Source organism: Saxophila tyrrhenica, assembly GCF_035928015.1.
Source record: "Saxophila tyrrhenica strain CCFEE 5935 chromosome Unknown scaffold_24, whole genome shotgun sequence".
Classification (NCBI taxonomy): Eukaryota; Fungi; Ascomycota; class Dothideomycetes; order Mycosphaerellales; family Extremaceae; genus Saxophila; species Saxophila tyrrhenica.
In genome coordinates, this window is record NW_027041756.1 from 178,012 (window position 1) to 192,538 (window position 14,527).

At 54.0% G+C, this 14,527-nt stretch overlaps 7 protein-coding genes across 7 annotated transcripts; 4 read left to right on the forward strand and 3 right to left on the reverse strand.

Moving 5' to 3' along the window:
• Positions 1 to 545: 545 nt before the first annotated feature.
• LTR77_010575 (uncharacterized protein) lies at positions 546 to 1,606 on the forward strand (the record flags this gene model as incomplete). The annotated part of the gene is made up of 2 exons (XM_064807793.1): positions 546 to 1,220; positions 1,289 to 1,606. The coding sequence occupies 2 exons, from the start codon at positions 546 to 548 to the stop codon at positions 1,604 to 1,606; spliced, it is 993 nt and encodes a 330-aa protein (XP_064654068.1).
• A 22-nt stretch (positions 1,607 to 1,628) lies between these two features.
• On the reverse strand, positions 1,629 to 3,651 carry LTR77_010576 (uncharacterized protein; the record flags this gene model as incomplete). The annotated part of the gene is made up of 2 exons (XM_064807794.1): positions 1,629 to 2,834; positions 2,956 to 3,651. The coding sequence occupies 2 exons, from the start codon at positions 3,649 to 3,651 to the stop codon at positions 1,629 to 1,631; spliced, it is 1,902 nt and encodes a 633-aa protein (XP_064654069.1).
• A 327-nt stretch (positions 3,652 to 3,978) lies between these two features.
• On the forward strand, positions 3,979 to 4,734 carry LTR77_010577 (uncharacterized protein; the record flags this gene model as incomplete). Its single annotated transcript, XM_064807795.1, has 2 exons — positions 3,979 to 4,216; positions 4,268 to 4,734. 2 exons carry the CDS (start codon positions 3,979 to 3,981, stop codon positions 4,732 to 4,734), a joined length of 705 nt encoding a protein of 234 aa, XP_064654070.1.
• Positions 4,735 to 6,168: 1,434 nt separating this feature from the next.
• On the forward strand, positions 6,169 to 7,506 carry LTR77_010578 (uncharacterized protein; the record flags this gene model as incomplete). Its single annotated transcript, XM_064807796.1, has 1 exon — positions 6,169 to 7,506. The coding sequence occupies one exon, from the start codon at positions 6,169 to 6,171 to the stop codon at positions 7,504 to 7,506; it is 1,338 nt and encodes a 445-aa protein (XP_064654071.1).
• A 567-nt stretch (positions 7,507 to 8,073) lies between these two features.
• LTR77_010579 (uncharacterized protein) lies at positions 8,074 to 8,967 on the forward strand (the record flags this gene model as incomplete). Its single annotated transcript, XM_064807797.1, has 1 exon — positions 8,074 to 8,967. The coding sequence occupies one exon, from the start codon at positions 8,074 to 8,076 to the stop codon at positions 8,965 to 8,967; it is 894 nt and encodes a 297-aa protein (XP_064654072.1).
• A 124-nt stretch (positions 8,968 to 9,091) lies between these two features.
• On the reverse strand, positions 9,092 to 10,983 carry LYP1 (lysine permease; the record flags this gene model as incomplete). The annotated part of the gene is made up of 5 exons (XM_064807798.1): positions 9,092 to 9,877; positions 9,949 to 10,242; positions 10,303 to 10,547; positions 10,601 to 10,694; positions 10,747 to 10,983. 5 exons carry the CDS (start codon positions 10,981 to 10,983, stop codon positions 9,092 to 9,094), a joined length of 1,656 nt encoding a protein of 551 aa, XP_064654073.1.
• Positions 10,984 to 11,812: 829 nt separating this feature from the next.
• LTR77_010581 (uncharacterized protein) lies at positions 11,813 to 13,902 on the reverse strand (the record flags this gene model as incomplete). Its single annotated transcript, XM_064807799.1, has 2 exons — positions 11,813 to 13,657; positions 13,786 to 13,902. 2 exons carry the CDS (start codon positions 13,900 to 13,902, stop codon positions 11,813 to 11,815), a joined length of 1,962 nt encoding a protein of 653 aa, XP_064654074.1.
• Positions 13,903 to 14,527: the final 625 nt, after the last annotated feature.

Consider the following 14,527-nt stretch of genomic DNA (forward strand, 5'->3'; position numbering starts at 1 on the left):
ATGATTGTCTGCTGGTTTCGATTCGCATGTAGATAATTTATACCATCCAAACCACTCAGCAATCAACGTGTTCTGGTTAGAGTCTCTGAACCATTTTCATCATTCCTGTCGAGCAATCATTTGTCCCTGCGACCTTGTTTAAGTCAGCTCAAGACATCCTCAAAACGCTCTCATCAGTCTGACGTGCAACGGAAGAAGGAAGCCTGGAAGCATCTGATGGTTGAACACATACATCTAAACGCATCGTCGGGCTTTCAGCGATTCTCCGTCGCCGTGTCCGACTTGCTGGGTGGGTCTGTGCATCTCTGCCCTATTTGGCCCTTTTCTTCACAACTACCACAATGGGTTGAAAAAGAGGATGGTCTGGTAGATGCATCACTCTACCGGACTCTTCACTGATCGAACGGAAGGACGTAGGCTCGTAATTACGATAATGTGTCTTCTATATATGCCTCTGTTGTGGCTTCCAACCTCATATCAACACAACCACAGCTCATAAGTATCATTCATTCCTCTTGCACCATCACCAGCGTCAAGAAACCGCCATGTCTCTCACAGTTGCAGGCAAGACCGTCGGGCCCATCGGCTTTGGCATGATCGGCCTCAACAACCCAGCGAAAGGCATCACCACAGAAGAAGCCATCCCCATCCTCAAAGCGGCATTGGAAGCGGGATCCAACTTCTGGAACGGCGGCCGCATCTACGGCACTGAAGACTACAACAGCCTCCATCTGCTGAAAGCATACTTCAGCAAGTACCCCGAGGACGTCGAGAAAGTCTGCGTCAGTATCAAAGCCTGCTTCAGCACCGCCACTGCCACGGCGGAAGCGAGAGCGGAGCAGGTGAGGGAGAATATCGAGCATTGTCTCGCTGTTGCGGATGGGAAGTTCAGGATCGACGTCTTCCAAGCTGCGAGGTTGGATCCGGATGTGCCTGTAGAGGAGACCATTGGAGCGATTGCTGAGTATGTCGAAGCGGGAAAGATTGGCGGGGTGGGGATCACGGAGTGCAGCGCTGCCAGTCTGAAGAAGGCGGCTGCTGTGACGGAGATTGCTGCCGCGGAGTTGGAGTTGAGTTTGTTCACCACGGGGATCCTGCACAACGGCCTGGCAGAGGCGTGCAGAGAGTACAGCATTCCGATCATCGCTTACTCGCCGCTGAGCCGTGGATTCTTGACGGGCCAGATTCAGAGGTACGAGGATATGGCGGAGAACGATATGGTAAGCCTCTAGGTGAAAGAGCTGTGTCTTTGCAAACATTGTTGACATATCTTCTCTCAACCTTGCAGCGACGCCGCATGCCACGCTTCTTCCCGGAGAACTTTGACCAGAACATGAAGCTCGTGGAAGAGGTCGAGGAGGTGGCGAAGCGCAAAGGCTGCACGGCCGGCCAGGTCGCCATTGCGTGGGTGGCAAAGCAGAGCAAAAGCATCGGGACGCCCGTCATGCCCATCCCCGGTGCCTCAGCCATCTCCAGGCTGAACGAGAACCTCAAGATCGTCGAGCTGACGGACGATGAGCTGGCAGAGATCAACACCGTGCTGAAGAAGGCTGAGGTCAAGGGTGACAGGTACCCAGCTGCGTTTATGAAGTTTCTTGAGGTGTAAACTTAGCTGGCTCTCATTACTGCTATCGGATGCGGAAGTCCTCATCTTCATCAAGCTCATCACTATTCCAACCCTCTTCTTCATCCCGTTCAGCCATGTCCAAGAATCGCTGAAGTTCAGCTTGACGCCGCTCGTCGTTGTTGACGGCAGGCCTCCTGCCACCCCGTGCATTGCCTGCCTGTCTCTCGTGATAGCGGACCGCCGCTGCTGCGCCGCCGGCTCGTGGGTGTGCTGGGAAAGGGTTGCGTCGTCGAGCGTGCGCGTTGGGCCGCTGCTGCGCCGCTTCGGGGATGGGATTATCGTTGATCTGGACTTGCGCCACTGCTTCGGCCAATTCATTTTCAGGTCCATCAGCTTCTGCTCGCTCCTCTGCTTCCAACGCCCTAGCTGCCTGCTCGTCCTCCGCTGCCTGCGCCGCTTCTGCGGCTTCTCGCGCATCCGCCTCCCTTGCCACTTCGATCGCCATCTGCTCCCACCTCCTCGCTCCTGCAAAACCTCGGCCGTCTCCAGGCGCTTGGCCATTTTCACCCTCTTCCAATTCGAAGAGTCGTTGGTAGCACTCTCGGCCAGGCTGATTGAAGTGTTGGTAAGGATCGCGGCCGTCAAGCCAACTGCCGCAGAGATAGCAGTAATGCGTGCGGCAGTTGAAGCATATCATGTGATTGCACCCGTACGTCTTTTGCGTGGGCGAGCTGCACGTAGGACAAGGCGACGTGTTGCTGAGAATGTAGTCGTAACTCGCTTTCTCCTCCGCAGAGAGCTCGTTGGGATCTCGCGGATAGCAGCGAGCGAACTGCCCGTGCCAGCCTCGATAGCATACTCTGCAGAAAGCGAAGTTGCACTTCTCACAGACGGCAATACGGTCCTCTGGGTCTATTGGCGGTGCGTCAGCTGGTTGTTTAGATGGCTGCGGTGGAGCGCTGTCTTTGCCTGTCGACTCATCGTCGCTCTCGTCGTCAGGGTACGTGGCCAGATCTGCGGGGATTGGAGGGTACTTGGGGCTTTTCGCGGCACCCTGACACCAAGTTCGCGGACAGTAGACAGTCTGCTTGTCTGCTTCGAGCTTCTTCTTGCGCTTCATCTCCACGAAGCGTCTGACCATTTTGTCCTCCAGGCCCATGGCAAGTAGCTCTCGCGGATGAATCGCTCGACTGGTGGTAGTCTGCCTTAAGATCTTGCCGTTCGCAGTAGTGCCTTTCTTGCCACAATCTGGAGACAAGCACTTCACCTGCACAATTAGATACCTAGGTCAGCAAATGTAATATTGTTATGCCCAAGCTTAAGTGCGTCCATGCCATCCCCTGCCACCCACCACACTGTACCAGATTTTCCATCAAAGTTTGACTTACATTTGCAACATCACCTTCCTTGATAGCGGAGTTGTAAAACTCTTGCAAGCAGGACTTGCAGAAAACATGTCCACATCTCGAAAGCCGGTAGCAGGATGTACCCTTTTTCGGTTCGATACAGATGCCACACTCGTACGTTCCAGCATCGAAGAGAGCTCCTTTGGTTTCTGCGTCGTATGTCACGAGGGCCTTCTCAACTGCCATGGGCAACACCAGACAGCCATCCGTGCTGAACGCCAGGTCGAACCCGCTCTCAGCTGCTTGCTGGAGGTAATCGATGTAGGAAAACAGAGTCTGGCAACGTCCAAAGTCCTCCCAAAGGGCCTCGGCCTGCTTCTCCAGCTCCTTGAGCTTATCTGAAGGCAGCCAATCTTCCTGGGCTTCCAGCTGTACCTGAGGAGGTTTCGATTGCGGATAGCCTTCTGGTAAACTCATGTGGAGGGTCAGAGGTGGGAGGTGCGAGAGCTCGACATCACGCTCGATGTAAGCAGCAGCCTTGATCGATGTTTTGCCGCGCTTGTTCAGCGATATATCGCCAGCCGCTTTTGATGGCACGAACCGTACGAGAAGAGGTTGGCTTGGTGAGACAGGTATCTCAAGCGTCGCGCCATAGAAGTCTTCAGAGGACGGGACCAGTTCAGGATAGATGGCACTGAGCGTTGTGAGTTCTTCTTCCCGCTCGTCGGAGTCGGCCATGGTGAAGGATGAGGCTGCTACGCAGGTGGCGCGAGCCTGAGAGCGGATGTTATCTGGACAGCATCTCAGTAGGAGTGACAGTCGACAAGTATTTGTCGTGCCTGGATGTTTCAAAGAAACGTGAGGAAAGAGTCACAACGAGTGGCAAACAGACAGTGCTTCAAAGGTGAAGAGGCGAAGACACTGATGACTAAGCCAAGATTCCTGCATGTCCGTTTTGGAGGGTCTCTCACAAAAGACCTTCTCCAAAGTCTCATCAGTCATTCCAATCTTGCTTGGACGACTGTATAGCTGTTAGTTGCTACAGGCAAGCGACGTTACTTAGCCATGGACGAGCCTTCGTTGACATCTCTCTCGCTCACGCACGTTCACTACAACCCTGGCGACCCCTTATCATATGTATCGGCCTACCTTGCCCTGGTCCCGCAAGCGCTCGTCATCACATACGTCGCACTGATATGGAGTACGCGGGAGGCCGAGATCTTGCTCATGTTCGCCGGCCAGATGGCGTGCGAAGGTCTCAACTGGATCCTGAAGCGCTTGATTCAGGAAGAGCGGCCAACTCGTAGGTCATAGTATCAAATATGTCGAGATAGTGATGCTGAATATTGTGCAGAAATGCTAGGCAAAGGCTACGGCATGCCATCATCCCATGCTCAGTTTGTTGCGTACTTCTCGACGTTCTTGATACTGTTCATGCTACTCCGCCATGATCCCCACAGCCATCCGAGTGCTTCTACTACACACGTACCCATCCCGTACTGGCAAAGGGTACTTCTGTCCGGAGCTGCCCTGGTTTGCGCTGCAGCTGTTGCGCAAAGCAGGATATACCTCAACTACCACAAGCCACGGCAAGTCTATGTCGGTGTGGCAGCTGGTGCTGCTTGCGCTGTGGCATGGTTTGTGGTGATCGGGATGGCGAGAAGGCACGGCCTCATCGACTGGCTGTTAGATTTACCACCGGCACGATGGGCGCGTTTGAGGGATTTGGTCGTGCATGAGGATCTGGTAGATGCCGGCTGGGAACGATGGGAGCGACGACGGCAAAAGCGAGCAACGAATTCGAGCAAGAAAATACGATGATGGGCCACTCAGGGGAGGGCCTTTGAAGAAGTAGGAGGTGCACCGGTCGATTGGCTGAAGAGAACTCTGAGCGCCATCTGATGTTGTATTGCGTATCGGGACCGCAACAGCTCGCTCGGAGAACTACTCAAGCCACACCCAACGGCTGTTCTGGCACCTGTGCGAAGAAAGCGGTGGACCCAATCTGCTCTATCCCCTGTTGGACAATGCGGAAGTCTTAATGAGATCCCAACAACACGAGAACCGGCTCCTTGAATCTGTTCTCGTTTCTGTGAGCCCGAACAGTGATCAACTTAGTGATCGACATAGTGCCATGAGAACCTCAAGGCCTGGAACGATTCAACCTAGCTGCCGTGCATCCTGAGTCTTTACGGCCTTACTGCACGGTGCCAGGCAGATGATGTGCTCATCATTTCGGTCTCGAGAACACCGTTAGCAGACGTAACAGCGTACGGCAACTTCATTACAAAGGACTATTCTTAAAAGTATCCTTTTGGCTGGTGATGTTGGCCCTCGCTGAGAACGATTGTAAAGCCCGGCCGCCATTTCTCGAGGCCGCTCTCCGGTGGAAGGACAGTCCGGACGGCTCCTCGCGTGCGCCGTCTACTCCGAATTACAGGCCAAAATTTCTAGAATCAGCAAGATCAAAAAGGGAAGCAGTAGCCTGGTATGCTCCATCAAAAGCCGTCGGACCAGACAAGTCTTGTCTGCTAGCATCAGATCCAGCACAAGCGCAGTCCAAGTCTCACCATGATGGGTCTTCTGGCTACTTCTCACTAATCGAGTCGTTGGCAAGGCGGAGTACAACGCAAAAAAACGTGGGGCTGTGGCAGAGGGCACACCGTCTGACCCAAACAGGACAGCACCTGGAGTCCAGCCAGCCTTCAAGCACGGAACTGGCGTCGACCGACAGACTTATCACGAGTCCATCCGATCATGCGGCGCAAGTCGTGCGAATGTAAGCTCACGCCCATCAGCACGCTTGAATGCTTAGCATTCTTACATTGACAACGCACGTATCACAACACTTTCCCCTAGTCCCTATTTGCGCTATGGTACAAAACTGGGTCGCCGCATGATTGGCCAGGCTTTATTTGGCCTGCTTATTCACAAACTGGGAAAAGCTCCAAACTCCGCCCTCCACGTTAGGTGGAAGCTATTTTCTCACTCTCACTCTTACTCTCACTGTGCGCAGGCCGGCGACGAACAAGCCTTCCCACCATCCACGGCAAGAGCTTGTGCTTCCGACGCAGTTGGACACGAGTCAGCAGTGAGTATATATCTTCTCCTCAACCACCCCAAGCAGCATTTTCCTCCTCATCTCCTTACCAAAACAACCAACAAAACCAACAAATCAGCCTCTTTTCCTTATTTCCTTATTTGTGTTTCCTTGTTTCCCTTATCTATCGATTCATTCATTAAACTCGTTTCACGATGTACGGCAAGATCGCTTCCACCGCCTTTGGCCTTTTGGCCGTCGCCAACGCCCGTCCTGCTCCCCAGGTCACGCCAGCATTCACCGACGTGGTCCACAGCGTGACTCCCAGCGCGAGCATCGCTACCACCACCACAGCCGCTGTGACGCCCGCATTCACCGATGTTGTCCACAGCGTGACTCCTAGCTCTAGCTCCAGCGCACTCACCGTTGGCGGAACCAGTGTGCCCGCCACCTTCACCAGCTTCCCGACCGGAGGTGTGTATTCGGGCAACTCCTCTCACGCCGCCAAGTTCCCGCTGCCCAATGGCTTCCCCAACATCGCGAAGGGCTCCCCACAGCTCACCACCCTCGAACAGCAGGCTCACGGTGAGCTGTCGAACGGAGCGGCACCAACCAACCTCCACCCAGATACCGTCAACTCGCTCGCCTTCATTGCTTTCAACGAGCTGTTCGAGGTCTCGTTCTTCACCCAGCTCGTCGACAAGATCGTCAAGTCGGCTCCGGGCTTCACATCCAAGGACATTCCCGCGGACCGGGACACTGTGTTGGCTGATCTCAAGGTCATCGTTGCGCAGGAGGAACTCCACGCCCTGAATGCCCTCGGCGCATTCAACGCGAACACTGGCAAGACCGTCGCTCCTTGCACGTACAAATTCCCAGTCAAGACCTTCTCGGAGGCCATCGCCCTCGCTTCCAAGTTCACCGACGTTGTCCTGGGCACACTGCCAGACATCCAGACTGTTGCTGCCGAGAACATGGACATCGGTCTCGTCCGCGCTGTCGGCTCCGTCGTCGGCCAGGAGGGTGAGCAGAACGGTTTCTTCCGCTCTCTGAGCGGCAAGGTCCCATCCGAGCTCCCCTTCTTGACCGCCAGCGCCCGCAACTTCGCCTACAACGCAATTCTCCAGAACTTCGTCGAGCACTGCCCATCCGAGACTATCGACCTCCTGGAGATGCCAGCCGCTGGCACGCCCCTCAACGAGACTGGTGTCCTGAACGTCCTTACGACGAAGCTCGGCCTCGAGGACGTGACCGCCGCCTTCTCCATCCAAACCGTCGATACGGCGAACACTGAAGCCTACTACAAGTCCAAGAAAGGCTCTCAGCTGTACATTACCTACATCAACCAGCAGAACACTCCCATCTCGTACAAGATCTCCGACCTCAGCTTCTCGGCCGGCGCCATCCACTTCAAGGCTCCATTCAAGGGCAAGACGGACTTCCTCAACGGTCTTACCATTGCTGCTGTGACGAACAAGGATGAGAGCATGTCTGACGTGGACACCGTCGCCTCGGACATGATCTTTGGGCCAGGTTTGATTGAGGTCAACTAAGATGTTGGACTAGATGTTTGCATTGCGGATGGTTTTGGGTTCTTCGATTTGCGAGCATTGATTTACGGGTGCGTTGCATTTTGAAACGGGCATTGGGCATGACGGTGGGACGACATCTACATGACTGGACGGGCTGGCAATGGGTAATCTGTCGTACATTCTTGGGACTCTATAGATCGGAATAAACTGGCTTCAGCCAGGTTGTTATCAATACTTGTGCCACCTTCATTCTCTTCTTCCAACACTCTTAAATTCATGTGCTCAGTGCTCCGTAGTTTGCTAGCCTAACCATCAGGCTGCTTGATTTGCTATACGAAAGCGAAGTGTCTTGCCCTAGACGAAAAGCGGAGCCCACTGCCGCAGACTTAAGCGCAGAACGCTCCTATACCAGTACCAGAAACAAGTACGCATGGCAATATTCCTGTACTGATCCTCTGCAAAATCAATGTAAGTCAATGCGCCGTTCAATTCTTCGATATAAGGCAAACCCCAATCTCCTACCACATTCCACCCCCATCCCATCTCCAAGCAACACCACCCACATCTACCAGCTCCCCAAACACAACCATGGCCACCGCAAAGGAGCGCCACCCAGCAATCTACATCGAGCGCAATGAAGATACGCACTCCCGCCCGCGCACCGTCCCCATGCGCCTCCTCTCCTTGGGCTACTCCCGCACCGGCACAATGACCATGCAACTCGCGCTCGAAACCCTCGGCCTCCCGTGCTGGCATTGGGTCACTATGTCCGAGAATCCCCCGGATCTCGCAATGTGGGCTGAATGCCTTGAAGCCAAATGGGAACCGGAACTCCACGGCCACACGAAACCGTTCGGACGGGCTGAATTCGACAACCTGCTCGGCCATTGGAGCGCCATGACCGACCAGCCCGCTGCCGCCATGGCAGAAGAACTGGTAGCCGCTTATCCTGAAGCGAAAGTTGTGCTGGTGGAAAGGGACGTCGAGAAATGGTTCGCCAGCTTCGAACGCACCGTCATCGCCGGCGTAGAGAACCCATTCATCCCCTTGGCCGGCGCGATAGATCCATGGTACATTGGCCAAATGGGCCGACAGACTGATCTGCTCAATACGCACTTCTTCCATGTGACTGCACCGCGGTTCCGGTGGGGGTTGTTCAACAACCCGGAGCACTTTCGGCAGTGGCGGGAGAACGCCAGGGAGGCGTATTTGGCGCACAATGAGTTGGTGAAGCGGGTGGTGCCTAAGGAGCGATTGTTTGTGTTCAAGTTGGAAGATGGGTGGGAGCCGCTGTGTAGGTTTTTGGAGCTGCCGGTGCCTGAAGTGCCGTTCCCGAGAGTGAACGAGACTGAGGTGGTGCAAGAGAAGATTAACTTGTATATCGCCGAGAGCTATAAGCGGAGTGCGATTCGGTTTGCGAAGAAGGCGGTGCCTGTTGCCGTGGTGTTGGTTGCTGTGTCGGCGTGGTGGGTTTGGCGGTGATAGTTTCGGAAAATCTGTCATTATGCTATGGAAGCAGGACATGCCATGCTCGCTACAAGAACATCAGCATCGCTAATATACACAGCAATGAAACGCAAGCACCCAGCGCCGTTCAAAGATCTTCTCAACCCATCCAAGCCCAAAAGCGACTCCAAGGCCCAGTCGGAATTTTCTCTTCAAAGTACATGTCCTCCACCTCCCTCCTTCCGCTATCCAGATCCGCCTCGCTCGGCTTCACAAACGGCTGCCTGTACACAATCTTATGCCCAAAGTACAGCACCGCAAACAAGATCAGACTGATGTACGCCACGAAAAAGTTGCTCGTGTTCCATGGCATGAACGCAGTAAAACCTTGGGTGAAGATGATAATGACGTTGAACACCATGCCGTACCACGAGAACCACGGCTGCCAAAACGCCTTGTACGGTAGGTCGTTGCGGTTCATGCCTTGGGCTTTCAGCGCGCGCATGAAGCATATGTGGGAGATGTTGATGCAGGTCCAGGCGATGAAGCCGGCGACGGCAGTGATGTTCAAGAACCAGTCGAATACGGTACCGCCGTTGTTTGATTCGTTCATGAATCCTAGAAGACCGAATGCGGATGTGAAAGCGACTGCGACGTATGGAACGCCGGTCTTCGTGGTGCGGAGGAGGAGTTTTGGTGCTGATCCTTGCTCAGCAAGACCGACGAGGATGCGGCTCCCGCTATAAACGTTAGAGTTCGCAGCGCTGAGGACGACGGTCAGGAGGACGGCGTTGATGATGTCCGGGAGGATGTTGACGCCAGCTAGTTTCGCAGCGATGACCAGAGGAGATGCTGCAGCTGATGTCGAGCCGTTGAGGAGTTGTTTGTTGTCGTAAGGGATGAGGATACCAATGAAGAAGACGGTTAGGACGAAGAAAAATAGAATCTGTCAGCCACAAATTTAGCGATGTTCATCATGCCTCGTGTACGAGAGCTGAATCTCTCAGGTTTACTCACCCTGTAGAAGGTCTTCTTGATAGCTGCCGGCACAGTCTTGCGCGGGTTGTCTGTCTCACCAGCCGCAATGCCGACCAGCTCTGTGCCTTGATAGGAGAAGCCCGCTTGGATCAACACACTCCAGAAACCAACAAACTTGGCAAGCGGAAGATTGTTGTTGACTTGTTCAAGCAGAGACGGCGCGAAAGCTCCCGGGTTATGCCAGTATTTGAAGCCGATGTATCCATGTTGACCGGCGCCCGCGTTAATACAGATGCCGAATATTAGAAATCCGAGTATCGTGATGATTTTGATCTGGAGGCAGAAGGCTCGTCAGTAAAAGTGTCGTACTGCAGGGAAGGAGCACCGACGTACCGTGCAGAAGTAGAACTCAACCTCGCCATAGAAATTCACTGGCAAGAAGTTCAAAATCGTGATCACTATCCAAAAGACTCCAATGAAGATGCCAATATTAAGGCTTGGTGCCCAGTACTGAATGATCAGACCGCTGGCAGTCAACTCCAGCGCGAAGGTGATGGCCCAGGAAAACCAATATATCCAGCCCATAGCAAAGCCGAGAGAAGGATCCACGAAACGAGCAGCGAATGTCGTAAAGGCGCCTGAGCACAGTGTTAACATGACAACCCAACAGAGGAATTCAAGAATGACTGACCTGACACTGGAATGAAGGTGGCCATCTCGCCCAGTGCGACCATGACCGAGTACACCAGCGTGCCAACAAAAGCATATGCTATCAGCGTTCCGGCCTGTAGCCATCAGTAATGATCCTCAGCAAATATCGCAATCCATCAGACTCACGGGACCGCTCGTCGCCAGCGCGCCTCCAGAACCAATGAACAGACCAGTCCCGATGGTGCCTCCGATGGCAATCATCTGCAGATGTCTCGACTGCAGCTTCCGCTTAAGCTGTACCGTCTTGACCTCGCCATTTTCCGCATATCCATGGTCAGGCGAGTAGCCATCACCAGAAGGCTTCTCGCTGAAACTGGCGGGGTTGGAGCCGACGTCGAGGCTTTGCTCTTTGCTCTCTGCCATAGTGGATTGACCAGGGAGAAGCTTAGTAAACAGACGGTCCACCGATTCCGAATGGTGACCAGTATGAACCACTGATGATGAAAGAAGTGCCACGCGAAGGAAAACGTAACAGAAACACGTTCACACCACGAGGTCAAGATGAGATGATGACGCCCTACCTCCGAAGCAGCAGCGCTCAAGTATAAGTAGAGTTGCCTACCCACCATCCATGCCGTGGGTCCCCTGGTCCCTAGTGCTGAACACAATAAAACCCATGCCGTTGGTGAGAAAGTGGAAAATTTTCTTCTGCTCACACCAATCGATGCTGTCCGAGGGCCGGATGTCGGGAGACACAACGTCGGCCTAACGCGCGATGGGGTCGATCAGGAAGCTGCATTCGGGTGTGGCAGCCGATGCCATCTTGTAGGGCGTAAGGCTTACCTGCCGTTCTACAATTCTACGATGATTTGCGTGAGGATGGCCATCTCCGAACGCGAAAGATAAGAGATGACAGGGTGGGTGTTGTCAGCGTGGCAAAGGAAGGCAATTGAAGGCGAAGTGTTGTTGGGACTGGTGTGGCCGAAATTGGCCCGGACAGAATTTGTGATCGATGGGGTTGTCAGGTCGGAAGAACGGGTGAGATCTGGTCCCGTCTATATCAAAGCGGGTAAAGGAAGAGGGACAGGGACGGCCTTTGAAGTACACTAGAAGACCTGCATCGATCATCCCAAAAGGTGCAACATCCTTTCAGTTGGCTCGTCTTCAAGCCGCACTACCTTAGCTCATGTTCAAATAACAGGTGTCAGCCCGTCTGTACACTTCCGTTCTTACATGACTACACAACCCAGAACTACACCACTCTCAAGCCAACAAAGTCCGCTCCATACGGCTGCACCCCGTCTCCACCCCCAGCATTGCTCACAACAATCTCATCCCTCCCTCCAGCACCCCCAAACCCACCAACAAGCATTCCCAGCGTCGCAGGATCACCCCATCCCTTCATCGGACTGAACAGCTCGCTACTCCTTCCTGACAGTGGAACCTCAAGTCGGTGCGGAGCGTTGCCATTCACAGCGACCGTGATGTTGCGAGTGTTCGTTCCGTTGGTCCATGCGCTGTCGAGGGAGACGTCGTTGTTGATGTAGGTGAGCTCGATGTAGCGTGAGCTACCGGCTCTCTTATCCGTGGGTACAGTGACGCTGGCAGAGCCATGCGCGGTCAGGTTGGCGATCTTGGAGCCAACGGGTGCGCAGAGGCCTGGTGTGCATTTGTGGTGCGAGGCTGTGCCGGAGACGCTGAATGCGGTGCTGGCGTAGAACTTGCCTTCGGGGTGTGACACGTTAATGGAGTCCACGTTGGCCGACGTCTTCAGAGTAATACTGTTGGCTGAGCCAGCCTTGAGGGAGATGCGTGCGGACACGGCGTTGGTGGAGGTTCGTATCTTTTGTGGCTCTGAGGATGCTGAAGTCGAAACATGAACGGTCTTCTCATCTTCGTTTGATTTACCGAAGTTGATCGTCAGAGTGTACTCGCCGCTGTCTGTCATGCCGTAGACATTGCTATACGTAACCCGATCCCCATTCGAATGACCACATTGATCTGTCCTGTAAGTACCAGCTGGAGTTGTGTCTGCAAGCACCAGTAGCAGAGTGCCATGAGCGGCAACATCCCCGGTATATGTTGTAACAACATTCGAGCTGGTTTTGTCATTCCATATGTCTTTGACGTGGCCAGCACTCTGAACGCCAGCGTCAGACAAATGAAGTTGGCCACTGATAGATTGGTTGTTCCAGTTCACCAGAGCAACTACCGTTCGGTCTCCGCTCAATGGGCCGGCCCAGACGTCCACTCCAGCATCGGTATAGCGGCGCATCAGGTTCACAGCTTTGCCGAGACTGTCCTGGTTGATGGCAATGACATCCTTGTTGCTCAAAATGGCGAGCGATGATTTGCTCACAGCGTTAAACGTATCCTTGAGCGCACAGCCAATTGTTAGTGGGGACTTAGCGAGTGCCCACAGAGTAAAGTGAGTCTGCTCCTCAGGCTCGGTGAAGATATCGTTGCCCACTTCCAGCATATCGAGGTCAGGCCAATGGCCCGGGCCGGCATAACTAGCAGATGGAGGGAGCTGATTGATCTGCCTCCAGATAGTGCGCCACTCCGGGACGATGTCGTTGGTAATTCTCCAAGTGTTGCCTAGCTGTGGAGCCCAAGCGCTTGGAAAATCGACGCCCCAGTCACATATCTGATACAGCACCTTCCGACCGGTGTCCTGAAGCGCCTCAAGCATAGTCTTGTATCTTGGACGTGGTGAATGCAGCGGCTCATAGTCCACATTCGGGTAGCCTCGTGCTTTCGAAGAGTAGCAGTTGTCGTACTTCAACAGATCCGCATTCCAGGACGCGAATGTGTCAGCATCGGTCTGCTCATGGTAGAGACTGCCGGTCTGGTTAGGCAAACCCGTCATACACATTTGTACCCCAGCATCAGAGTAGACTCCGAAGCCCAGATCAAGACTGTGGATGTAGTCTCCCAGTGCTGGAAGGCCGTCCGGAAAGATAGTCTCGTTCCATGTCAATGTCCCGTCCTTCGCGCGATGTGGTAGAGTCCAGCCGCAGTCAGTGGTAACGTAGTAGTATCCGAGATCCGCCAGTCCAAGTTCTTTCAGTGCCTTTGCGTTGGATTGCATGATAGACTGATTTGGTTGACAGTTATAGTGGTTCTGTGGAAATACATATTAGGCCAGGCGTTGAGAATGCTAAGAAGTGCTTCGAGAAGTGGTTCATCCTTTGCAAGCAAATCGTCTTGGGGTCTTGCACTTACATACGAGTTCCACCCCATCGGAGGCGTCAACGCAAGACCATTGTCTAAACGTTTCGCTGGCCTCGATGCCGTGGCGAGGCCAGCCGCAGCGAGAAGAGGCCATGAAATTTGCAGCATCTCGACTTACCTGACACTGGTGGAGGAGGCTACAGCGTATCTGGGGCAGTCATCTTGCTATAAAGCATCGTGAAGCCCAAAAACAACCCATGACTTACTCCAGAAAGAGGTGATGCCCCGAGTGGAGGCACATAGTTTTTCCGTCCATCACGAACTCTGGGTAATCGGGCGCTGGGGGGGCAGTCGTGTCGATCACTGTGTTCGTCGTTTTCGAGACATCTGCCTCACTAATCGCCGCTGCCAGCTCATGCATCAGAAGGTGTACGTGATAGCGGCATAGTGTGGACGTGTTGGGAATGAAGGGGAGGAGAGACAGGCGTCGAAGAGCCAACATTCACTCCGGCGCACGGTCCGTAGACACGCTAGACCCCTCCGAGCAGATATCGGACGCGCCTCGCGACTGCTTGACCTCACTGTTTATGCTCCCGGAGGTCTTCTTCTGAGGTAGGACTCAGCGCTGTAAAAGGGTTGCTCCCCGAGTGAAGCGCCTGCGCGTATACGGTAGATGTGCGGCCGCCAATGCATGGATTCTGCTTGCGCCAGGGGTTGACTCAGCCCTATGTCAGACCCATCCTTCTGTACCTCTGACCAGGGGCTGACCTCGCAATGCTACAAGCTCATCTGT